This window comes from Carcharhinus amblyrhynchos, chromosome 9 (genome assembly GCF_965287045.1).
Source record: "Carcharhinus amblyrhynchos chromosome 9, sCarAmb.v2.hapA, whole genome shotgun sequence".
Classification (NCBI taxonomy): Eukaryota; Metazoa; Chordata; class Chondrichthyes; order Carcharhiniformes; family Carcharhinidae; genus Carcharhinus; species Carcharhinus amblyrhynchos.
The window spans coordinates 51,699,792-51,726,712 of NC_137332.1; the positions used below are offsets into that span (position 1 = coordinate 51,699,792).

At 39.9% G+C, this 26,921-nt stretch overlaps 1 protein-coding gene across 1 annotated transcript in view; it reads right to left on the bottom strand.

The window, feature by feature from the left end:
* LOC145348376 (ubiquitin-conjugating enzyme E2 U-like) overlaps positions 1–25,214 on the bottom strand; it is a 45,965-nt gene extending 20,751 nt beyond the window's left edge. The window contains exons 1-7 of the mRNA XM_080196585.1: positions 25,120–25,214; positions 21,204–21,354; positions 20,012–20,093; positions 17,540–17,632; positions 16,958–17,055; positions 6,812–6,941; positions 2,829–2,913 (exon numbers count right to left, since the gene is read on the bottom strand). Coding sequence (XP_080052711.1) covers positions 2,829–2,913; positions 6,812–6,941; positions 16,958–17,055; positions 17,540–17,632; positions 20,012–20,093; positions 21,204–21,269 — 554 coding nt within the window. The 5' untranslated portion in view covers positions 21,270–21,354; positions 25,120–25,214. The remainder of the gene's footprint in view (positions 1–2,828; positions 2,914–6,811; positions 6,942–16,957; positions 17,056–17,539; positions 17,633–20,011; positions 20,094–21,203; positions 21,355–25,119) is intronic.
* Positions 25,215–26,921: the final 1,707 nt, after the last annotated feature.

A 26,921-nucleotide genomic window follows, 5' to 3' on the forward strand; every position in this document is an offset into this window, starting at 1 on the left:
CTATGTTGATGCTGCTCACAACCAATGCCTCAATTTTAGCTGGTAGCCTGGCAAAGTTTCAATGAGAGAAAGGGAAATCAGGAGGGTCAGCACAGACAGCTCTCTTGCACCTTTTAGTGGCCTGTTTTAGAGCAGCATTTACGGAGTGAGAAGATTGCATTAGTTCCTTAACCTCTTGGTTAGATGAAAGCACAAGATCAGGAAGTCAGAGGTTTGCTAGTGTGAGGTTGAGAAACTAGATGGATCTTCGTTTGAAAAAAAAATGCTGTTGGTGGCTTAGCTTTAGGTTCAATGTGTCACACGGTGTGCTACAAGCCATCTAGACAATCCCCTAGATGTTGGATCACTGAAAATGCACTCAGTTTTGGTGCTTAAAAAGGTTAACATACACACAAAAATTACAATGATTATTCCTTTTCCTACAGATCACAACTAACCCCAAGCAACAACTTAAATGGAGGAGGAGAATGCAGAACGAGTCTGAAGGGCCTGCTAATACTTAGCACTGACTGAAATTTGAGATATTAAATGAAAAACCATTGAGCACTAGTTATAACAAACAGATGGAGACACTCTTCAGGAGCCTTTGAAAATGATATTTGTTAAGATAACAGTATACAGTTCACGTAGGTGTGCAGTTCTGAAAAGATTACTGAGGAACTGATACTGAAATCAGACAACGTTTAAATAAATAGCAGACTACTTTAATAAAACAAAGTTTGGTCAATCTTCCTAACATTCAAGTGAGGAAAATTTCAACATATTGTATTCATTCCTTTCTGAAGGGAATAGATGAGTATTAGATTAAAAATGGGTCATATTTTACTGCAGAAATAATGGTGAGGTTAACAGACTTCACTGTTATTGAAGTGTAAATTGTATAACAACATCTGGTGTCCACATGTGCAGCTAAATGCAGAAATCAGGAAGTTGCTGCCTAAGGTGTCCTGTCTGTCCAGCAGTTAGCTGAGAGACACAACATTGATATTTGTCTTTGGATATGAACTTGCCATACTTACATTGTAGATACCCACTAAATGCAATAGAAAAGGCTTGAGTGTCCAGTTCAGAACAAGGAAATTATTAATGCAATAATAGTCTTGATTGCTACAAAACAATTCTCTAGCACTGAAAATTAACTTTTACAAGTGTGGAGTCACTTTCCTTCAAATTTTAATTATTGTTGGACATTAGATTTAAAAAAAACTACTTCTTCCTGACTTCTTCACTTCTCTCTCAAGCACATTTTTCTTATTATTTTGTTTTCTTTACATAATTTGACATTGAAATCAGATTCTGGGCTCCTTATTATCAATTCTCCAAATTGATTGTTTTAGGGAGATGCACAATTGCTTGACCTGTTCACACAAGTCTCAGGGGAGCTGTGCTGAAATGGCTTTGTAATCACAGAAAGTTTCAGTGCAAAATCCCATTCAATGTTCGTGGTGAATGTCATGAACAGCTGCTGCTATTCACTTGTTGCAGATTACAAAATCCAGCCCATTGTAGTGGATGGGGCAGCAGGTGGTATGCTACTACAAGCCTGTGTGTGTCTGGACAAGAAAGGAGAAAATGCTATGACTGTAATGATTGCTATCCAATAACCTATGTTAAGGACCAATAATTGACCATCAGGTCTAGGTTGAGCTAAAGATCTAAGAGATCTTGGTTGGCTGTGGTGCCTTTCACAATCAAAAAGCAAGGAAACATTCATTATGAACTCAACACATGAACACTTGGCTGAGGCAAAAATGGTTTTTGATGCACCTGGACTGTAAATCAGTGTCTTCAGGAGATGAGAGAAAAGGTTAATTAGACAAAACAACAGAACTTAAAGTTATAAGGTGATCATAGCCATCAAAATCTAACTCCAGTCTTGTAACAATCACAGCGTCCCCTGTTAGAATGATATTGTATTTTTGTCCAAGTATACTTAAGGCTCAGAAATTTAATGGATTTATCTTTTTAAAATTGAACCTGTAGTTATTCATCTGTCTCAAGCTTTGGAGTGCATCAAGACAATCCATGAGATTCAAATGATCCATGAGTTGTTGGTAGGAGTAGTCTTGATGTACCGAAAAACCACCAACACCAATTAATTGTTTATTGATTCATGATATGTTGTCAAATTGGTCACATAAAATATACATATATATATAGCTTATTGATAGTGGTCAAGATTTGACACTGCAGGGAACCAGCTGTTTTCATTGTTACAGCTTGGTATCTTGCTTTCTGATGGCTTGCGCAACCTTGAGCACAACTAGTTCCCTGAGTCACTAACAGGTGGGTATGGCAGAACTTTCACATGCTTGGTTACATAGTAGGGTAAGTAGGCAATCCACTCTGTGTCTACTGGTCTCCCATTGTACTTCAGACTCAACTTGTAGTATTAGAATGAACTTAATCACCAAACACATCAGGATTCTGTAGTTTTTGCCGTTGCTCCCATCAGTTTATGTTATAAGAGTTCCTATTTTCTTCTTCTTTTGCTGACATCTTGAAAATACTTCAATTACAGTCAGCTTCTTGCTGAATTCATTGAGATTTTCATTCAACTTAAGCACCATGATATAAACAAATAACTCAGGAACGTTTATAATTACTTTTAGATGTGAACGACAAAACAAATGACAAAATTCAGGACAAGAAATCACTACTGTAAAATGGGAAATTTAAAATATGAATCCAGAGAGTTTTTGTGGTTGCCAGAAAATATATTATCCACCAGTATCCTCATTTCATCAACTTATGAGTTAAACTGAGTTGTGTGGGTCTTGAATATCCAAATGTTGTTTTCCACAGCTAGATTCAATTTATCTACTCACATTAGTGACTTCCCATAACTTGGAGTGGAAATTTGGTCTTGAAAATAGGCCACAGGAAAGCTCTCAGCTGTTGACTTGACTCCAGCTGTCAAGAGGCAAAGGCAAACTTGAGAGACTCCAGCAGCAATACAAAGAGCTAACAATGTCACATTATATTTCCTATTTTCCAAAATTTCCACCTTACCTCACTAAATTAAACGGTCAGATTAAAATTGACAGATTCTCCCTTTAAGCATTCTGAATGTGAGGATTGCTCCCTAATAGTCAGACGCAGGATACATATTTTATATCAAATATTATCTCTGGCATGGAAATTTATCCCATCATTATGCATTCCTCTCATAATCCCCTCAACCCGCTGCCATCTCTTCAATTTCCTCCTGTTTTGATGGTTATTCTTCCACATCATTAATACTTTGCCAATAAGACCATTCTTCAAGCACAAGCCTTGAATGTGTGTGTCAGCGAACAGTTTTACTGTGAAAGAAATCACAACTGAGCCAAAGTGTATCCACACAGGTCTACTTTCCACCAGGAGCCACTGGTTAAGAACTGAGGGGAAAAACCCTGGATGGTGCCCGATTTTTTTTTGTTTATTCCCCCCAACCCAATGCTGTTGAAAGTCATGACTGCCCTCAACTGAGAGCAGTTGAGTTTGGACAGTCAGAGATTTTCAGTGTCTTTCATCCATTTTCACCCCTCCCCCATCCCCCCTCTGCCCCAACTCAGCTTCATACATCTCCACTGTTTTCTCACTCATGTCCGGGGGTCAGTGACTAGCACTGCTAGCTGTGCAGATACATGGATTTGGGCCTGTGCCTGTGGGAGTTTGCGCATTCTCCCTGTGCTTGCGTGGGTTTCCTCCGGGTGCTCCGGTTTCCTCCCACACCCCAAAGATGTGCTGTTAGGCTGATTGGTGTACCAAATTGACACTATTCTCCCCTGAATCTGGCTACATTAGGGGTTCCACTCACATACACACAGGGCAGGGTAGGTGTAGGAGGATGCGGCGGCGCGGGCTCGTTGGGCCGAAGGGCCTGTTTCCCGTACTGGGTTGTTCTTTTTTTGTCAGAAGCCTCAGAATACCTAGCACAGCCAACCATTGCCAGATCCTCATTAGGCACAGATTTCTTCCTTAAACCCTTGTCTGCCTAATGACAGTTGCAGGGAACTCATGGATTTCATTGTTACCAAGGTAGTAACAATTCATTTAACTATTTGTGCTGCTTTTTCCCCTTCTCCGCTAAGTTCAATTTTCTTCCAGACCTCCTCCCACTCTAACACTGAAAGATCAATGCTCCCTGGTCCATCCCCTTTTCTCTCTTCAAGCCCATCTTAAGACTGATCTCTCTCTGAAGTAAAATGTGTTTGGTGGTGGGATCATGTTGCAGACATGAAAAAGAATTGAATGTGCAGACTGGTGGGGAGGAAAGCGAGAATATGGTGGATCCAATCACTGTAGCAGGATAAAGGAAGGATGGTAAGGGCAGAATCAAGGCAATTGGGATGGTAGCGATTAAGGATCCTATCTGCAATGTAGAAAGGAGTCCTTGGCTGAGGAGCAGGAAGGACATACTGGAACGCCTGGTGCAGAAGGCGGCATAATCACAACACTTAGAGTCATAGAGTCATCAAGGTTTACAGCATGGAAACAGGTCCTTTGGCCCAACTTGTCCATGCTGCCCTTTCTTTCTTAAAACCCCTAAGCTAATCCCATTGCCCGCATTTGACCCATATCCCTCTATACCCATTGTACCCAGGTCACTATCTAAATGCTTTTTAAAAAACAAAATTGTAACTGCCTCTACCACCACCTCTGGCAGCTTGTTCCAGACACTCACCACCCTCTGTGTGAAAAAATTGCCCCTCCAGACACTTTTGTATCTCTCCCTTCTCACCTTAAACCTATGCCCTCTAGTTTTAGACTCCCCTACCTTTGGGAAAAGATGTTGACTATCTAGTTGATCTATGTCCCTCATTATTTTATAGATCACTATAAGATCACCCCTTAGCCTCCCATGCTCCAGAGAAAGAAGTCCCAGTCTATCCAGTCTCTCATTATAACTCAATCCATCAATCCTGGTAGCATCTTAGTAAATCTTTTCTGCACTCTTTCTAGTTTAATAATATCCTTTCTATAATAGGGTGACCAGAATTGCACACAATATTCCAAATGCGGCCTTACCAATGTCTTGTACAACTTCAACAAGATGTCTCAACTCCTGTATTCAATGTTCTGATCGATGAAACCAAGCATGCCGAATGCCTTCTTCACTACTCTGTCCACCTGTGACTCCACTTTCAAGGAGCTATGAACATGTACCCCTAGATCTCTTTGTTCTGTAACTCTCCCCAGTGCCTTATCATTAACTGAGTAAGTCCTGCCCTGGTTCAATCTACCAAAATGCATCATCTCGCATTTGTCTAAATTAAACTCCATCTGTCATTCGTCAGCCCACTGGCCAAATTGATCAAGATCTTGTTGCAAACTGGAGATAACTTCTTCACTGTCCACTATGCCACCAATCTTAGTGTCATCTGCAACTTACTAACCATACTTCCTACATTCTCATCCAAATCATTAATATAAATGACAAATAACAGTGGACTCAGCACTGATCCCTGAAGCACATCACTGGTCACAGGCATCCAGTTTGAAAAACAACTCTCTACAACCACCCTTTGGCTTCTGTCAAGAAGCCAATTTTGTATCCATTTAGATACCTCACCCTGGATCCTTATGCAACAACCTACCATGCAGTACCTTGTCAAAGGCCTTGCTAAAGTCCAGGTAGACAACATCAACTGCACTGCCCTCATCTACCTTCTTGGTTACTCCTTCAAAAAACTCCTCGAATTTGTGAGACATGATTTTCCACTCACAAAGCCATGCTGACTGTCCCTAATCAGTCCTTGCATCTCTAAATGTTTGTAAATCCTGTCTCTCAAAATACCTTCCAACAATTTAGCCACCACAGATGTGAGGCTCACTGGCCTGTAGTTCCCAGGCTTTTCCCTGCAGCCCTTTTTAAACAAAGGAACAATATTTGTCACTCTCCAATCTTCAGGCACCTCACCTGTGACTATCAATGATGCAAATATCTTGGCTAGGGGACCCTCAATTTCCTCCCCAGCCTCCACAATGTCCTGGGATACACTTCTGATGGACTTGGAGAAACTGGAAGGAAGGAATGGAATCTTTTTTGGAAGTGGGAGGCCAGAAGTATAACCAGGGAGCTGTTTGGAGTTGGTTGGTTTGTAATAAATAATAGTGCAATGAATATCCTCAAATCTAGAGCAGGAGAGAGAGTTACAGCAAAACAAGAAGAGTCAGTGAAGAACTGACTCTGAGTCAGTGAAGAAATTCCTAAAGGAAGGAATTCGATGAGAAGAACTTGAAGTTAAGTAAATCTCTGATTCAGGGTGAGAGCAGGAAGCAACATCAATATACTCATATATTCAAATCAAAGATCCCATTTGTTTTAATAAATTTACACCTGTAAGAAACTTTTTTTCATTTTTCTTTCCTGAAAGGGCAGTTCTTGACTGAGAGAATCAATTGTATTCACATTTGTAGATATCATGCCCAAATTCAGTCTGTCCACAGAAGAGGCGCACACTGCATTTTTCTAGCCGGAGATTTAATAATGATCGGCAACAAAAGCTCTTTCTTCCTCTTTCCAAGCCAGAGTAGCTCTGATCCATTATCATAGGCCCAGCTAACAAAAGTGAACTCCAGGTCAATCCTGAGACCTTGCTGGTCAATATAGACCAGCGTCAGACATCAGCTGAGCCACTCAGGTGCTCTATTCATTTTCTGAAAAAACTGTCCATAATTCCAAATTCAAAATCAGCTTTCTTGCCTTGACACAGCACTGCGTGTTTCTGAAATATATAATAACCAGGCAGGCAGACAGTATGTTCCATGCCTTATATTTTGACTATATAAATATTTCAGAAGTTTGTGACACTAAAGATCTTACTTTCTTTAAGCTGTCTGCTGGTTCTGACACATTCCAAAACCATTTCTCGATAATGTGATGGGTTTTCCTTTAACATCTCAACAGCTTCCATATTGACAGCGTTTTCCAGAACCGGATTGGATAACATCACCTAGTGGGAGATTATCGCACAACTCTGAATCAGACCTTCTGTAATTAAAAGCTTCACAACTAAACAGACCAATTAACATAACAACAGGAAAGGATTGAGTGGTGAATTGACTGATTAAATGTCATCCTGTCATTCCTGGATTTCAGCTTTTAACACAAACTAAATTGACAGGGTAAAAATTCTACTTCCTCCTCTTGCTGTTTGTTGTTTGTTGTATAATCTCCTCATTAGACAACTGTATTTAATGGCAATATTACAAAATCACATCACTTCAGCCATCCATAAAAATCCAACTGGCCTCAGCTTCCATTAGCAAGGAAGTAAATCAGACAGGAGTTCTGCTTCTTCTCACAATTTTCTCAGAAGTAGATGAATGGATGTTGCTGGATGACAGAACTCAACATCGGTGAGTTCTGCAAGCACTCAGTGCCTGGGCACTGAGAAATTACCACCCTGGCAAAAGCCAGAAGAGGAAGGAAAACAATCGGATAGCTGGATAACATTGAGAAGTGAATTGGAGGAGGTTTGAAGAAAGCCAAAGAAGGAAGATGATGCCAACAGCCAATTAAGGCTCTGGTGACAGGGAACGAATGATTCTAGAATTGATTACTGCTGTCAGGGGAGAAGGACAGAGATGGCTAAGGGAGGAGTAACAAATGAAAGTAGGGCTAAAAGAAAATAAGATTTATTTAATTATTTATCATGTTCCAAAATCAAACTAAAAATCACTGCACCTAACATACAGGGTATAGCTATGACATTCTGTGATATAAAAAGCAATGGGGAAGGAATAAGGAAAGCAACTAAAGTGGATAGATCTTTCAGGGAAATGGCTTAGGTGTGACAGGTCAAATGTTTCAGTGGGATTATAAAATTTTATGATTCTGTGAAGGTGAATGTACTGTAGATGAAACAAACTGCAGACAATGGCTCCCTCTGCTGGAATGATTGGCTATTACATCCTAATTAAATGGCATGACAACATCATAAAAAATGTAAATTTTTTTACATTTGGCAGTAAATTTGAAACACCATCACAAAACGCTGAAAAGAGAACTCTAGCCATTACTGCAGTTTAATAATGAGTTTATTCTATATTGTCTTAATTCATAATGTTTGCAGACAAAGTAAGGCAATAATCTGATGTTAGATTCAGCCTGGGTCTGAAAAGCAGCAAGTCAAGCACTGTGTTCCTCAATTATGATTGATCCAAATCTTACCATGTCCGTGCAGCTAAAACTCAACAGAATAACAATGCTGGCTAAATTATGAATGCAGGGAATGTTATTAAAGAACTTAAAGAGAGTGTTGGGCTTCACTTTCAATCACGCTTCTATCCCAATCTCATATGAATTGCTTCTTCTCCCAATTTCAAGTAAGGCAATAGTTTTATTTTCTTTCCTCCCAAATGTTTTCCAGCATTCCCATTTGCGCCCTCATTGAGATTCACTGATTAATACAGGCCTGGAGACATCTTACGATGCACTTACTCACTGAGGCATAAGGAAAAGCTATGTTCCTTGTCTTTTGGTGTTTCTGATTGTGGTAAGCCTGCAGAACATCTCATGATATTCAGTTAAACTATTACAACTGTCTATTGTAATATAACATTATGTGCTGTATGCATATCAGAATGAATCTTGACTGACTTTTAATCCTGTCCACACCATCTCCAAAGTTTTCCCCACTTCTCCTGAACACGAAGCCAGGTTGAAGAATGATTCAGAAGATTGTCTTCTGGTAACATGCAGGAGTTCTCAAGTCTGGACTATAAAAGCAGATTTTACAAATTTACATTCTGGTGTTGTGCTGCACACACTTGCAACACATACAGGAAATCCGAGGTCACTGGAGATTAAAATTAACGATCGGGCAATTTTGTGAAGCACCTCAGAGTCGGAATGAGAGGTTACACGACACTAAGTTATAGTCCAACGGGTTTATTTGAAATCACAAGCTTTCGGAGCACTGCTCCTTTATCAGGTGAAGTCACTAGACAAAGGAACTGTGATCCAAAAGCTCGTGATTTCAAATAAGCCTGTTGGACTATAATCTGGTGTTGTGTGACCTCTCATCTCATCCACCTCAGTCCAACACTGGCATTTCCACATCGGAGTCTGAATGAGCAACATGGCACATCCTGTGAATCTCAACAAGATACTGACTATGAAGGACATGACAACAGAGCCTAATACTTTACTCAGCCAAGTTTGTGAACTGTAGATTGGTTGAATTTGACTCAAGTGAATAGACATGTTCATTCTACAACAACTTTAATCCCCATCATCAAATATAAAAATTCCCATGACAGTTCTTACACCTCTTTATTCATCACATGTAGTCATATTTCCATTAGGATTTCTGTATTCCACAGAAGTTGAAATAGTTTACTTTTAGCAATTGGCGGTAGATGTTTGCTGCTTTTGGTCCAAGTGATGTTCTCCCACGGTTGATCATGAGATTTCAGTTGGCTTTCATAGGTAGTGAAACACTACTACTTTTTTTCTGGATTCCTTTAGTTGTTATAAGTATGGTTATACAACTGTAGAACAGTAAGTTAAGTGTCTTTCAGTATCTAAAATCATATCCAGTGCAGTCCAGGGCCTTTTCCTGATCTGCCTTTTGCAATTGGGTTTACTAGATTTTCATGAGTAAATGGCTCAATGCTAAAGTGAAGTTCTCTATCTAACATATGTTCAGTGGTGTATGTTAAGGTCAGTTCTTGGACTAAGAACTTTTCAAAGTGAACTTTTGATGACCACTGTCTCCTTGTTTCTTTATTCTTTCCTTTTAAGGTTTGGCTAATGTCAGTATATGTCTCCTGTTCTTAACCCGCATTTTGTCTTCGTAGGTAGTGAACTGGCTGCAGCAATTGTCAGCTGCTTCAAATTGGTCATACGTTTTCCTGAAATATTTTCTGCATAGCCTATTCTAACATACCTTTGTCATATGACTGTCTCAACTGTTCAAGTGGATGAGCTTTGATGTCAAATTTCAAGTGATGTGCTTATTTGGGGATTATTTTTAGTAGTTTCAGCTACTGATTTTACTGGAATCAAAACTTCTGATTGTGCTTTGTCATTTTCATCACAATGATTTGCAAATCTGTTTGGGACTGTGATCATAAATTGATTCTTCATTTTAATTATCCTTATTCAATCAGCTACAGCACAAGTTTCTGCCTGGAACTGGTCTACTTGTTCTTGGAACCCTTAAATTAAGACTATTTTTACTGTCATAATTCTATGTTCTGATCCAATGGTATCCAGAGCTGTGAGCTTCCACATTCCAGATCCTGGTTTTGCTACTTTTCCAGGTGAAGATGTAATCTAGTTGGGCATATTTGGGGATTTATATTCCGCTGAAAAGAAACATATTGCCAAATTTTTTCATCTTGCGCTCATCAGCTTTGGCAACATGTCTCTCTTTTCAGCAATATTCAAGATTCATACATTAAATTTTTCTGAATGACTTTGCAAGTTATTATCTGCAGAGATTGAATTCCATGGTGCAATCAAGAAGAAAATTTCCATTTCCAGTTGTATCATCATGAAATGTATAGTAAACTATTTCTGTACTCACATTTACTCTGTGTGCATTTATATCAATTTTGTTAATCAGGCAGTTATGGGGTGGAACAGATTGCTTTATTCTGATTATTCTTCATAAAATTTGAGTACTTCTGGGTTGTCAACTTTGTTCCTTTAGGCCATAGTAGATTATTATGGTGACTAATAGGTCCAGAGATTCTGTAATAAGTATTTTACAATCAATTCCATCTGCAGATTTAATACAGGGGGGCTGACAACTCAAGAAATGGAAGCAGGAGGGGGTCACCAGCCCTTTCAAGCCTGCCCTACCCATTCAACATGATCACGATGATCAATGCCAGCCTCAATTTCTTTTCTGTGCCATTTTCCCATTGCCCTTCATTCCTCAATCTATCAAACGTTTATCCGCCTTCACTTTAAATACTTCTAATGATCCAGCCTCCAATGTCCTTCGGGGCAGAGAATTCCAGAGACTGATCACCCTTTGCCAGAAGAAATTTCTATGCATCTTTTTAACCTTTATTTTGTAGCTGTATCCTCTTGTCCAGGACTCTCCCACTAGTGAATCCAGTGGCTTCATTGATTCCGTTATTGCACAAAATCAATGATAAACATGATGCTCCTTGATACGCATAATTCAGAAGCCACACTGCTTTATCATTTTTACAAATTCCTTTTCTGAAAGATTTTCATTTCACATGTGAATGTTGAATGTGGATTACCTTTACTGCCTTCTAATATTTCATGAGTATAGTACCGGTTTTCCATAACCTTTCCTCCAATGTTTTCGTAAAGATTTGGATTAAAGTATCAGATGCTGCAGGTGCACTGACCTGTAAATCAGCAATAGGCAATAAAACAGGAACGGGAACCATATTGTTGTGATTTGTCCGGTCCATGGTAGGTCTTTTCACTGACTTGTTACTCTTTCACTGTAACACAGACACCCGCATTCATATCGATTTTTATATAGAAAGCACATGTAAGAAGGAATCAAAATGACGTACAGGAAAAGACACCCTGGTTTTACTAGCCTGTCCCTTATAGCAGTGATGCTCATAATTCCACCTGCCAGAGCCATGTAATCTCCAGAGAGATGGTACTTGATGTGGCACTTCATCAAATGCCTTCTGGAAATCTAAGTATAATACATCCACTGGTTCCACTTCATCCACAGCACATGTTACTTTCTCAAATAAGTTGGTTAATCATGTTGACTCTGCCTGATTAACAAGTGCCCTGCTATAACTTCTTTAATAATAGCTGTAACATTTTTCCTATGAAAGATGTTCAGCAAATTGGCCTGTAGTTTTCTGCTTTCTGTCTCCTGCCATTTTTGAATAATGGAGTTACATCTGCTAACTTACAATCAAATCAGACCTTTCACGAATCTAGGGAGCATTGAAAAATAAAACCAATGCATCAACTATCTCACTAGCTACTTTGTTTAAGGCCCAAGGATGAAGTCCATCAGGACCTGGACTTTTGTCAGCCCACAGCTCCAACCATTTACTCAGTACTTCTCTGGTGATTGTAATTTTCTTGAATTCCTCCTTCCCTTCCATTTCCTGGTTCATAGCTGCTTCTGAGATGTTAATTGTATTCTCTATAGTGAAGGCTGATGTTTCAAAATACCTGCTCCATTCATCTGCAATCTCCTTATTTTCCATTATCAATTTTCCAGGCACAATTTCTAAAGGACCAATGCTCAGTTTGTTAACTCATTTATTTTTAAGATATTTATAGAAACTCTGTTATTTACAGAAACTACCTGTTATTATATTTCTGGCTAACTTCCTCATACTCTGTTTTCCCTGCTGATTATTAGTCATCCTTTGCTGTTCCTTATATTTTGACCGATCTTCTAACCTTCCACTTGCCTTTGCACAATGGTATGCTTTTTCTTCCATAGAATCTCTACAGAACAGAAGGAGGCCATTTGGCCCATAGAGCCTTCACCAACAACAATCCTACCCAGATCCTATCCCCATAACTGCACATATTTACGCTGCTAATCCCCCGATACAAAGAGGGATTTTTGTGATACTATCTTTGACCTTTCTAGTTAATTATGGGTGGTATGTCTGTCTCTTGGAATTTTTTTTGCTGGAAAATATCTGTTTTGCATATTCTGCAATAACCCCTTAAATGTTTGCCATTGCATCTCTCCTGATCTATCCCTTAATCTAATTTGCCAATTCACTTTAGAATTTGCCAATTCTGCTTTCATGCTCTCATAATTGCCCTTATTTACATTTAAAAACATGATCTTGGACCCACTCTCCTCTCCCTCAAACTGAATATTAAATTTAGTCGTGTTATGGTTGCTGCTACCTAGGGCCACCTTCAGTAATCCCATCTTATTGCACAATAGTATAACCTACTCTCAGGTTGGCTCTAGAATGTGCTGTTCAAAGAAACTATCCCGAAAACATTCTATGAACTTCTCATCTAGGCTAACTTTGCCTGTCATACTTTTCCAGTCTACATGCAGTTTAAAATCTCCCATGATTATCACCATGCTTTTCTAACAAGCTCTCATTATTTCTTCCTTTATATTCTGCTGTACCATGTGGTTGCTATTAGTGAGACTATATACAACTCCCATAAGTGACTTGTTTCCTTTAGTATTTTTCATCTCTAACCAAAGCTTCCACATCCTGGTTTCCTGAACTTAGGTCATTCCTCTCTATTGTATTAATACCAGAAATAACTAAGGCAGCCTCGCCTCTGCCTTTTCCTCACTTCCTGTCCTTCCTAGATATTCCGTACCCATCAATATTCAGGCCCCAATCCAGTCATCCTGCAGCCATCTCTCTGTAATAGCTATCAAATTGTATTTATTTATTTCACATGAACTCTCAGTTCATTTGTTTTGTTTCTAATGCTTTGTACAGTCTAAACAGAGTCCTGCTTTCTTCAGGATGAGACATTAAACCAACATTTCTGCCCTCTCAGGTAGTCCTTAAGAGAGTAGTGGATTTCTCCCCAATATATATATATCCCTCAATCAACATCACTAAAAATAAATGATCTGGTACTTCATTACATTGCATAGTGTGGGAGCTTGCTGTGTGCAAATTAGCTGCTATATTTGATACAACACAACAGCGATCATACTTTTAAGGTCTCTCATTGGCTGTAGTGCTTGGCAAACCCCCTCACCCCACCCCTCCATCCCAAAGTAGGAATTAACTGGGGGCAGAGTACAGGTTTTCTCAATGCTGCGGAAATGTTGAATGTTGTACAATTTGGATGAGCAACATGGGGATCACAATAAATGGTAGAGTGGTAGGTACAATTGGGTGTCAACTGCGTAAGAGACTAATCTCTGAAATTTGGATTATGTCTAGAGACAGCATACAGATGAGAAAGCTGGATCTTCTGTGGACTCTGGAATTAATTACGTCTGGGATAAGGGTGAGAAACTACCCTATTAGCAGTGATGATTGGGTTGCTTATGGGTTCTTAAAACCCATAAGCAACCCATGCATCACTGCTAAGAAAGTAACCATGCAAGAGCAGACCCACAGAAAGATGACATAGAAGGATCATGTAGTCAACCTTACCAACTGTTGTAGAGAGGGCAAGGGTGACTAAAGGATTACGGACAGGATAACATTTAACTTTGGCCATTGATATCTTGGTGCTGTAAGCAGAGTGGAACTCAGACTGCAGGCTTAGAAATAGGGAATCTGGGAAGATAATGCTTCCAACTGGATGGTGGTGACATGTTGAAAAATGTTAGGAAGAAAGAGAAGGTTAGGCATGGATTGTAGTTGAGGGCTCATGGGTGGTTATTTTGAGGAGTGGGTGATGATGGTGCTCTTACTACCTGCCCTAAATTTTCTACATTTAATCATATATCTATGTCCCCTCATTTTAGATCAGATACTGGAACAACCCGTGTCTTTCTATGCTGTCTCAATGCTATATAATTTAAACACCTCCATCAAATCTTGTTGTGATCTCCTCAGTTCTGGGGAATTTGGCAGCAAATTTTGTGAAAGATCTTTCTCTGCATTTATCTGTTCTTACACCAGGCAGTATCATAATGAATCTCTGGAATGTATTCTCTCTGGTAACAAGAGTCTGGTCCAGCCATGTGGCAGGATTACTTGAGTTAACAATACATGGAAATAAGGAAGTGAAGATGGAAACCGTACAGGAGAATGAAGGAACAAAGTGAGTTAGTGTGAATGAAAGCATCAGAGGCTAAGGCAAAAAGGTTGTTTAGCAGGCCAACACCAGCAGAGGTGTCAGAACAGCTGGAGGATCAAAGAAAAAGCTGGGAGAAAGGATTTAATAATGAATTAATGACAGAATAGGAGAGGACTTTCTTTTTTACAATGGCAAATTTGAGTGGTAAGATAGATAGGCAGTAGCCCGAGATAGCCTTATTGGTGAAGAAAACATGAGAATAGAAAGGCCACAAGAGATCTTGAAGTTGAAGGGGTAATCTGGATGTGGGTCGTAGTCATCTTAAAAATGCTTTAGCAAGCCTAGTAAGAAGCAACATTAGAAAAAAAGGAAAAGTGACTGGAGTTGGGCTTTCCAAAAACCCCCCCAAAAAATGTTAAACCCAGTTATTTAGAAAGGATGAAATATATTCTGTGAAAAGTGGATTTCATACATATGTTAAATTGATGATTTGTAGATTATTAGTTAAATAATGTAACATACCAAATGTCTGGTGTAGTTTGATTTTTTTTAAATGCAGTAGTCATATTTGAAGCACAAAATATATAGATTATCTTTCTGTCAGGGAGAAGGAGTGTTGATTTAAACAGAAACAAATTAAAGCTATCTTTCACATACCATCTCATCTTATTTCCTCACTGACACTTTTCCTCCAGGCTACACTCATTAGCCTGTTCCCTGTTGGCCACCTGCTGTTCAGAGTGGCATTGTTGTAGTTTGGATTGTATAAAACTCGTATCCATGAGTATCTCCCAGCTATTTGCTGCTACATTTGACTCTCCTATCACAGTGGCAGAACCAAGGACCCATTGCATAACTAGCTCAGTTTAACAGCCCCTCATGTGCCTCCTTTATGAGATATAGTTGCTCTGACAGCTCTGTTGATTAAACGATCATTGAACATGCAAAAAAACTTCAATAAATGGAGTTTACTTTGCTTCCTTTGACTGTAAGTGCAGATAGTGGCAGAGATAGCCAGGACATACTGGCAACGCTTTTGTGGTGTGTTAGGGTAAGACTGAGGATGGCCTGAGGTCCCAATCCACTCACACAAGCTTACAAAATACTTTCCTCATTACTGATCTGCATGAACCTTTTCCGGGTCTCTAGAGATTTTTGACAAAACTGATAGAGTCACGAAGGCAAAAGCAGTGTTTGCAGGAACTTGAGGCTGAATTGTACTTCCAAAAAATGGGTGGTTTGGAGTCAGATCTCAAAATATGTGAAAGAGGAACCAAGCCTGCCCACAGGCTGGCTGTAGCCAGGAAATATACAGAAAAAGAAATAAAGAAATCCTGCAGTTTTGTTCTTCCAGGATTTCCCACCTTAAAACAATCCTCGCATGCCTTTGAAGCTAAACTTCAGGCCAATGTGTCACTGGTCCCTACTAGAGGACCAATTAAAAACCAGCCTCACAGTTCTGTATTCAAGCCTCTGCCCTCAGGGTCCAAAGTATAGGTTCCCGATGCGACAGAGAGCTCTGAGTTCAGTTCATTTAATGTTGGCAGCTTTGGGCACTGGCATGCTATTAATGTAAAGGTACAGAGCCATCAGTTCTGATCAGAACAACAATATTTAATGCTGTCTGTCGCTGATAGTTAAATTTAGTGAGTTTGTTTGAATATGAAAGATATAATTGCCTGGATTTGGGGCTGAAAAATAAACCCTGCTGACAGGAGTACTGGTTCATGGGCTCCATCTTGCTTCCAGGCCATTTTTGCAGAGAAGGCATTGGCAGCCAGCAGGGCTACTCACCTGTACTGGAATTTTCCAGTCAACCTTCGAGTTCCCACAGACAGCAGGGACAAGTTTAGGTACCTGGAAGTGAGCATCTGATGGCAGCGTTCCAGGCAGACCAAGAAGCTCTCCCTGCCTGTCTGGGTGTGACAGCAGTCACAGGCTTCCCTGTAGATGGGTTATCCCCACCCCCATTCCCACAGTGGTGGTCTTGCTGTGGTATCAATATCTTAATTATTTAAAATGTTGGTGAAATGTTGAACACCCTCTCTCTTACTTACCTCCCATTACTGTCTGCTGCTCCTTTCAAGCTAGAGAACCTCTGGTTGTTCGGCCCACCATCCTTAGTTGGACAGAGTACCTATCAGAAGGTTCCCCAGTGTGAAAATTCCAATTAGTGAGTATTTCCTCCTTGCTGAGGATCTGAGACCTGCCAATAGTCTCAGTCATTGATTTCTCTCTCTCTCTCCTTCCATGTGCCTCCCCGCCCCCCACCCCACTCCCCGGCTTGTATAAATATCCATTTACCTGAATGGTAAGTAGAATGGTTGTCAAGGAAAAGCCTTCTTCCCATTTCTTGGGATTATCCAGAAAGTCTATACATGGTTTGCCTGAGACTGTGTCCACTGTAATCAAAGGACAAACAAAAAAAAGTAGATTCAATTGTCAAGTAACCGGTGACTTATTTTTACCTAAATAAGGAGGACATTCAAAAGTTGTGAACAAGAACAGGCTGTGTGGCAATGAAGCTCATCTCCTTTATATATCCGTACAGTTGGCTTATTGATGCATTCTGCAACATCCACTTAATCTCCAAGTATGTTCTGTGTAAGTACTCCATGATCAATAATGGAGGCAGAAAAGGCCATCTTTTGTTGCAACACCAAAAAAGCATATTTTCTCTGTAAATAATGCTCCATCCTCCTCACAGCAAAACTGTGAGGATGTATCTCATGGATTATTCAGTCATCCCAGTCTTCATCTATCTATTTCCGTAACTTCCAATCCAATTCCTAAAATAGATCATCCAGTTATTTTTTGAACGAGTTGCTGAGATTATGTTGTTCCCAGTTAAACCCATCCTTTAGGAGAAAATTTGCAGTTACTTACCGTTGGGATGAAATGGAATTGTATTGAAAGTGACAGTTGGAGGGATTGAGTCATAATCTTCTGTATACTTCAGGAATATTTGAAGGGAAGCACCTTAATGAATTTAAAAAATATGTTTTAGTCAATCAACAAATTCTGGCATAGAGAAGAAAAGCAGAGGCTTGAAGGATGGGATTGTGAGGCTGTATCTCTACCCTCACATACCACCTGAACATTATTTGAGTGCCAATCTTTTCTATTCATGTGGGCCCACAGGGTTGGAGAAACCCCACTGCCACCTTCTAGGTCATGTTCTTGAAGGAATTCTGCCACTTGCTGAAAGTACAAGATCCTGCCCAACTTCCTACAGATTAAGGTCACCCTTTTAGAATTCCTTAGGTAGGCTATTTAGCTGTAGAGGCATCACAGCTGAATCCAATCCTGTCCTCAGTCAGTATATACACTTCCGACAAGGATCACTGGGTCGCAATCAGGAATCGGTCGGAACAATAAAGCCATTCCAGCTGAGATTAGCTAACAGCATATATGAGGATTTTCCAAACTGCTCAGTACCTTTGGCCCTTTGAGTAACTGGGAAATGTTTAAAGCCAATCAAACTTACATAGAGTCAATCAACAGATTTGGGAGTTTTTAAAAATTCAGTACACATTAAAAGTCAAGGTTTCTTTTCATTTCAAATGCACAGGTTAAACATTTTAACACTCTTTCAAAAGTGGTTACAAATCACAGAATGGAAATCATTGTTGCAACTAGTTCTGTCCATGTGACTTGATTCTGACAATTATGTGAAGAATTTTTGTTTAAAGTTATTCCTGTCAGTATTAGTTCAGAGCACCTGTGAGGGCACAAAAACATGGTTTTAATTCATTTAACTTCTCATTATATCTGACAGTGATTAACCATTTAGTCCAAAACAAAATGTATTCAAAATCTTTCAGTAAGTTGGTTTTTCTGGTAAGGTATCAGTCACTATTACACAAATGACACTTCCTTTGCTCATAGCTTGTTAGTGTCACTTGAGTCATGTGGTGTTAAAGACCAAAAAAGCAAACTTGCTCTCAGTCCTCCAATTCTGATGTTGCCCTGCAGAGGTATATGAGAGAGAAAAATGACTCCTCATTAGACTTTACTCTCTCTTAATGCACAGAAGCACCAGGCCGTAAATGAAGATTAAGAATTTAATGGTGCAATAGGTGACAGGTATAATTCCATATCCCACCTCTCAGAAATGGAGTGTGTAATATTTTTGCCCCCATGACATCCCAACCTTTTCTCATTTTTTCTTCTTCTGAAGTACTGACACATGCAGGCAACAGTTCCAATGTCACCAACTACCCTCTGCTATTTTGTCAACTTGTGTGTATATCTGGGCTGTGAGTGTTAAACAGGCTGTCTGTTATGCAGTGAGGCAGCAGGGACCATTGTAGAGCCCTTAATGCCACTTGAATTGCAATTACTGGAGACCTTCTTGTTTGTAGAGATTACTTCCACAGTGGACTGGGTGAGTGAGCCTTCAGGGGCCAACATTTTCTAAGTCAAGTGTTGAAACTTTATACTTAATTTTGACAACAAAGTTCAACATACAAAATAATTTAATGAACAGATGATAGGCTTGTGGGGTGATTCAGCTGCTTCCAACAGTAAATTTTTTAGCAACTGAAACTACAATCTGTACCGGATTACTGGATCTCAGTTGGGGTGGTTATAAAATGAGCTACAATTGATTTCACTGGTCTAAGATTAGAGAACAGAAAACCAGCATGGATTCTGCTACTGATCAATACTGAGCAACACCTGCATAGAAGAAGAAAGCGGGGAGAACACAAAAGGAAAATAGTATGAGTCGGATGAGGGGTGAGTGAGTGTGGGGAGAGATCAAGAGGGAAGACAGACAGACAGGGAGAGGGAAGAGAAAGAGTAAGAAAAGAGACATCAAAATGATGCAGGTGATAAATATCGCTTATGGAACTATCCTCCAGGAAGAAATTAATTAATTCAGGACAGGAGAAAGGCAGGAGAGAAAACTGGTAGAAAAACAAGGAGAAAAGGCAAAGAGAATGATCATTTGTACAGAAAACAATAAAAAACCTAAAACTAGTTGTTAAATTATTTCCTTCAGAATGGAATTTCCTTTGCAATTTCAACCCCATCTGTCAGCCATTTAGTTTCAAAATGATGCAGAGTGAATTTACCATCTCATTTATCAATTACAAAGAAAAAGAAACAGGGGATGTGAAAAAGCTCAGATTTATTAGAACTGAAAACCCTGCACAGACAGGAAGAAATGCTGAGTAATTATCAAACAGTTGAAGATCTGAAACAGACGCCCAGACTTTTTATTGTGGACTTTTCATTTAAATTAATAATTGACAACATCTAATGTAGAAAACACATTACAATTTTTGCTCTCCACTACACATGAAGTTTCAGAAATAAATTAGATAAATTATTGCGGTTCAGTTCATCTCTTACCTTCCCAGAGGGAATCTTTTAATCCCTGAACTGTGGCCACCCACTCTAGCAGATCATCTCTGACTGGGGACACGGCAATGCCCTGCAGTTGCATTAAAGTATGTTGCATTATTAAAGTGTCTGGGTGCCTTCAAACTCACACATTTATTCAGATGCTTTCCTCTCAACTGCAGCTTCCACTCAACACCCAATGATCTACTTGAATGGCAAGTGAGGACATTTGGGTTCAGTTTTCCCCCCTGGGAAAAGAATCAGCCAATACTGTCCTGGGTCATCCGAAAAGGTACGGGGGCGGGGGACACCAGATGTCACCGACGTTGCTGTGCTTCAGCACAACTCTCTGTCTTTAGGGAAACCAAGTTAAAGCGCAGAAAAAGTGTCCTTATAGGCCTTAAAATTCCTGTTTATTAGTTAAATCTAAATTCATGCTTATTATATAAATATTTGCATTAGTACATCTATATTTTAAACATTTTTGGTCAAGTATGTAAGATATTGGAAAACGAGTTCTGCGTCTTTATGGCAGAAAGCATCTGATTACTCAAATTTCACACATGCAATGCTCACCAACTGAGCCGAACAATTCGTTCCACACTGCACCGATTTATTTAAATGCAAGCAATTCAAAAATATCAAGTAGCACAAAACCAATCTCATTCATCATCTAACTATGAAAGATTGTGTGCAGATGAGAGACTGGGAAGATACAAAGTTAAAGAGAAATCGTGTGGAGCATAATGATCAGTGGGGAAAGTGGGTAGAGAGGGCAATGACAGTGACAGTAAAGAGGGAAGGAAAGACCTAAGGAATCAGACAGAGAAAGAATAGGGACAAGACAGACAAACAGTAAAACAGACACAACAATGAAAGCAACTATGAGAGAGAGAAGTTGAAAGATAGAGCATGTGCCAAAAATAATTCAAGGTTGAACAGGATCATTCACTGGGAGCATAAAATAAAGTTTTCGTACATGAGCAATGCTTCAGAGACCAAGTTGACAACATATGGGAAGACAAATAGTAGGAAAGTGACAGATGAGATCAGTCAAAATGGGGTCAAATCACTTTGCTCTGACCCCCAAATTTTGTGTCAATTCTGAGAGAGAAAATAATGCAAAACAGACTGTGTGAAAGTGCAGCATTTCCTGTCATAGAAGGTCAACTAGTATATTAAACTTTTCAGGCTTACTTACAAAGAGTCTAGCTTCTTGAAGTTGAACATATTCTCTTTCCAGTAATAAGTAAGCCTTGGATTTCATGGACTTGCAGGATAATTACCCCTCAGCAAATAAACAATCAGCTTAATTGTGCAGGGGAAAATAAGGCATTTTATCCTTCCTCCACCTTTGTAGTGTCAAACAAATCAGAAAGCACAGTTTAATATTTTACAGTAGATATATAAACAGAATTAATTAAATGGAATTAACTTCTAAAACCAGACAATATTCCCAGTTGGTTATTATGAGAGAGGATTGGGAGAAAAGTGATTTCGTATGAAAGGCAAGGTGCCATTTAAACTTTATACTTGATAGTAGGAAATTAGCCTGTTATATTGTTACCCTGAGAGTTCATCTTGTTTCAGTGTGAGGATGAACAAGAATCCTGTCATCTGGAGTGACATGCTATTGTGTTGTATGATGCAGACTACTAAGTTTATCTTATTTCTTACTTTGAAGGGTATTTTGGAATAAGATTCCCTTTTTACCATCATATATCTATTCCCTTTCTCAGCCTAGCATCTGCAGGTGATGTGGAAGATGCATGATTTGCTCACAGATCAGCACCCATAAAACTGACTGCCAATAAGTTTCCAAAACCCAAGATACGACACTTGTTAGAACCATTTCTTTCAAAACTGAATTTCTGTTTTGAAATATGAAAGCACATTGCATTATCTGACATTTGAGTGCTAACCAGAGAGCTTTTCTTTTAAAAAATAAGTTCACCTTGGAACTGTCAACAAACAGGCCACTTCCAAGAAATCAACTGGCCTTTATGGTACTTGAGGAAGATCTGTTTATTTTGAACTGAAATTATTTTTATTATTTTAACTCAATTTTGAACTTGCTTGTTTTGAAGTTAGTCTTGGTGAATAAGCTGAGAAGGGAAGGCTACTCTAAACTTCCTCTCTCTCTTTCTCTATGCCTTGCTAGAAATTTTATGTGGCTATCAACCTGTAGTCAGAGAGTCCTCCTCTGAGTGTAACTTGTCTACATTTGGACCTGTAAAGCTAAGATCTGAAGAATTGATCCAGCCCTATATTTTCCTCTAGACCAAAGTTCTATTGGTGAGAACCTACAGACATCTACCAGAACCAGCAGCCCATCTTCACACGAGGATGCTCCAGATGGACATCATCAAGATCCTGCAAATGTTATCCATTATCTTATAATGCCTATCCTCTAAAGTCCATTTCTGCAGAGAAACTCTGTGTATGCATTAGGGATATTATTTTAGGAAGAGATAGTTAAACTTCCACATTGTAATTGTGTATTAACCAGTAGCTGCAACTTGTTAAAATGTTTTGTTTTATAATAAACAATTGTTCTCAGTATATTTAAGCAGTCTGGTTAAAGTCTTTTATTCTGGTGAAAGCAAACAACTGTCATTTTGGTGAGTAAATTAAACTTTTAAATTTAAATGTGGAGTACTGATATTACAAACACTCTTCCTATCCAGGTTGTAATGTGCTTTTGCTGAGATTTTATTCCTTGCTGATCAGATCTGACACCTTTGTGGACTCTGCTCACCGCATCTTGACATGATAAGCCTCTGATGGGAAACTAGATTGAGTAGAACTAGCACCAGTATCCTTGGCAAGCTTGTGGCCTACTAACATTCAGCACCTGAAAATTCTCTAGAAAATCCCTTTATTATAGCAGTTAAAAGAAAAGAACTTTGGTTCACGGTTTAAAAGATTTTTTTTGGTCTCCACCCATCTCCAAAGTCCCTGTCAATTAAATTCAAAAGTCAACTTCAACTAGGAATTCCAAGGTTTTGCATCCTACACAAGACACAAGTTTGTGTCAGTAAGGTGTTATTGTAAGTGCATATTACAACAGTGACCACAGTAATTAATTGGTTGTGAAATGATTTGGGAAGATCCTGAGCTGATGAAAGGACCGGTGTAGGGATCACTGAGCTGACGATTGGTGTAAGTGACGTTGTTAGCAAAATGTTACTTACCTACAGAAATGCTCATTCTGTAGGAATGTACCTTACCCAGAGAAATACCCATTCTTTAGGTATGTACCCTACAGAAGATGTAGGTACATACCCAAGGGCAGATGTAGAGACTGAGCTGATGGCAGCTGTAGGAAGCACTAAGGGTAGATGTATTAGACTAAGGGCAGGTAAAGGAATCAATGAGTGTAACTGTAGGATCATGAGCTGAGAGAGATGCAGCAACTATTAAGGGTGGATGACACAGGCTTTAAGCTGATTTTTAAAATTTCTTGGAATGTGGACATTGCTGGCTAGGCCAGCATTTATTGCCCATCTAATTGTCCTTGTGAAGGTGGTGATGAGCTGCCTTCTTGAACCACTATGGTACATGTGTAGGTACACCCACAGTACTGTTAGGGAGGGAATTACCCAGCAACAGTGATGGAATGGCAACATATTTCCAAGTCAGGGTGGTGAGTGGCTTGGAAGGGAACTTCCAGGTGGTGATGTTCCCAATTATCTGCTGCTCTTGTCCTTTTAGATGGTAGTGTCTTGAGTTTGGAAGTTGCTGTTGAAGGAGCCTGGTGAACTCCTGCAGTGCATCTTCTGGATGGTATACACACAGCTGCTGTTGTGCGTCAGTGGCAGAGGCAGGGAATGTTTAATTTATTATTGTCACATGTATTGGTAAACAGTGAAAAGTATTGTTTGTCGTGTGCTATAAAGACAAAATATATTGTACATAGAGAACGAAAGCTGAGAGTGCTGATTATAGTGTTACATAATGCGAAGTAGCTATATTCAAAAGTCTGATGACAGCAGGGAAGGAGCTGTTCTTGAGTCGGTTGGAATATGTTCTCAGACTTTTGTATCTTTTTCCAGAAGGAAGAAGATGGAAGAGAGTATGTCCAGGTGCGTGGGGTCCTTAATTATACTAGCTGCTTTTCTGATTGCCGTCTGTGGGTTAGGAAGTTCAAGATCCAGTTGCAGGGGGAGGAGCCGAGCCCCAGGCCATGGAGTTTGAAGATGCTTTTCATAGGAATAATGGTATTGAAGGTTGAGCTGTGGTCGGTAAATAAGAGCCTGACATAGGTATCTTTGTTACCTAGGTGTTCCAGGGCTGAATGCACGGCCCTGCAACACAGGGCTGATGGCATCTGCTGTGGACCTGTTACAGCAGTAGGCAAGCTGTAGTGAATCCAGACAATCTGGGGGGCTGGAATTGATTTGTGTCATGACTAACATGGAGTGTTGTGGTGTAGTGGTCTGAGCAATCTTTAGGAGATATTGAGAGGGGGCTAAGGGCTTTGGGGTTATCATTGGAGATGTTTAGGGGTAATATGGTGGTTGTTTAGGGGCTATACTGGGGGGGGGTTAAGGATATATGGAGCGATGGTTAGGGGGATATCAAGAGGGAGTTTTAGAGATATATGGGGTGTTTAGGAGGTACATTGAGGAGATTTAGATGGCATATTGAGAGGGGATTTGGAGGCATGGGAGTGTTTAGGCAGTATATTGAGGGGGAGTTAGGGATATAAGGGAGTGTTCAGGGTGTATATGGAGAGGGAAGTTTGAAGCAAATAGGGGATGCTTAGGGAGAGTACAGGGCATTTAAGGGGTACACAGAGGGGGTTTAGGGGATATAGAGAGGATTTAAGGGATATATGGAGGTGCCTAGGGGTATACTGAGAGGGGGTTTGGAGTAAATGGGGGGTTTAGGGGTGCTTGGAGTTTTATTAAGAGGGGGATTTAAGGGTATATGGGGGAATGTTTCGGGGATTCCCATTTCCAATTTAGCTTGTTTACAATTTGGATCTTGAAAGAGATTTACCAACACTTAATAAAACTCTTTAAGGACGATATTTAAAGAGATCGGCTTCCTTCAGGAGCGATGGGACGAATGCAAATTTAATTTTTAAAATTGAAAGGCTAAAATTTCAGCACCTTAAATATATTTCGGAAACTCCCAGTACCGGGCTGCTCCTCCGCGGGCCAGGCCCTCACTCCAGCTACTCCCGGTGTCTGGAGCTGGCTCCCGGGACCGGAAGTATTGTCCCGGTTGCTAAGTAACGGGTAGACGGCGTCTCCGGTGGGTGCGTCTCCGGTGGGTGCGTCCCCCTCCTCCCCCTGCTGGTCGCCCACGGTCACTACAGAGAGAATCTGAGCAGCTGGACATGACCCTCATCCCATCTGACTGCACCCCTATTTAAACCTTATTCTAAATTCATCTGACGGTAACTCCTTCTACACCTTGGTCTGACTTAATCTGATCTTTCTACACTTTGCTTTAAATTCATCTGATTGTGACTTCTTTTATACCTTGCTCTAAATTCATCTGCAACCCCATTTAAATCTTGCTCTTAATTCCTCTAATTCCTTCTACAGCTTGCTCTGAATTTCTCTGACTGTAATTCCTTTTATATCTTGCACTGAATTAAAAGGATTTGAAACAGTCACTGACACAACACAAAACTCTCCCAGAGCTACATTAACCTGAGGATTCTGATACTATAAACACATAATCATTTCATGTTGTCATCTCTTTCCTTTGAAGTTTGGTTACTGCAACCTACGGCATGCTAGGTTGTTGCATAAAGTTAAATCTCATGGGATTCAGGGTGAGATGTCTAAATGGATACAAAATTGGCTTCTTGATAGAAGCCAGAGTGATTATAGAGGGTTGTTTTTCAAAATGGAGGCCTGTGACCAGCAGTGTGCTTCAGGGATCAGTGCTGGCTCCACTGTTATTTGTCATTTATATTAATGATTTGGATGAGAATATAGGGGGCATAGTTAGTAAGTTTGCAGATGACACCAAGATTGGTGGCATGGTGGTCGATGAAGAAAGTTATCGCAACAAGATTTTGATTAACTGGGCCAGTGGGCTGACGAATGGTAGATGGAGTTTAATTTAGACAATTGTGAGATGATACATTTTGGTAGATTGTACCAGGGCAGGACTTATTCAGTTAATGGTAGGGCGTTGGGGAGGATTACAGAAAAGAGATCTAGGGGTACATGTTCATAGCTCCTTGAAAGTGGAGTTACAGGTGGACAGAGTGGTGAAGAAGGCATTCAGCATGCTTGGTTTCATTGGTCAGAATGTTGAATACAGGAGTTGGGACGTCTTGCTGAAGTTGTTCAGGACATTGGTAAGGCCACACTTGGAATACTGTGTGCAATTCTGGTCACCCTATTGTAGAAAGGATATTATAAACTGGAAAGAGTGCAGAAAAGATTTTCTAGGATGCTACTGGGACTTGATGGATTGAGTTATAAGGAGAGGCTGGGTAGACTGGGACTTTTTCTCTGGAGCGTAGGAGGCTTAGGGGTGATCTTACAAAGGTCTTTAAAATAATGAGGGGCATATCAGCTAGGTAGTCAATATCTTTTCCCAAAGATAGGGGAGTCTGAAACTAGAGTGCATAGGTTTAAGGTGAGAGGGGAGAGATACAAAAGTGTCCAGAGGGGCAATTTTTTCCACACAGAGGATGATGAGTGTCTGGAACAAGCTGCCAGAGCTAGCAGTAGAGACGGGTACAATTTTATCTTTTAAAAAGCATTTCGATAGTTCCCTGGGTACCATGGGTATAGAGCGTTATGGGCCAAATGCGGGCAATTGGGATTAGCTTAGGAGTTTTAAAAAAAATGGTGGCATGGACAAGTTGGGCCGCAGGGCCTGTTTCCTCTATGACTCTAATCATCATTCAACCTGGAGTCAGACTGGGATAAGAAGAGCATTTCCT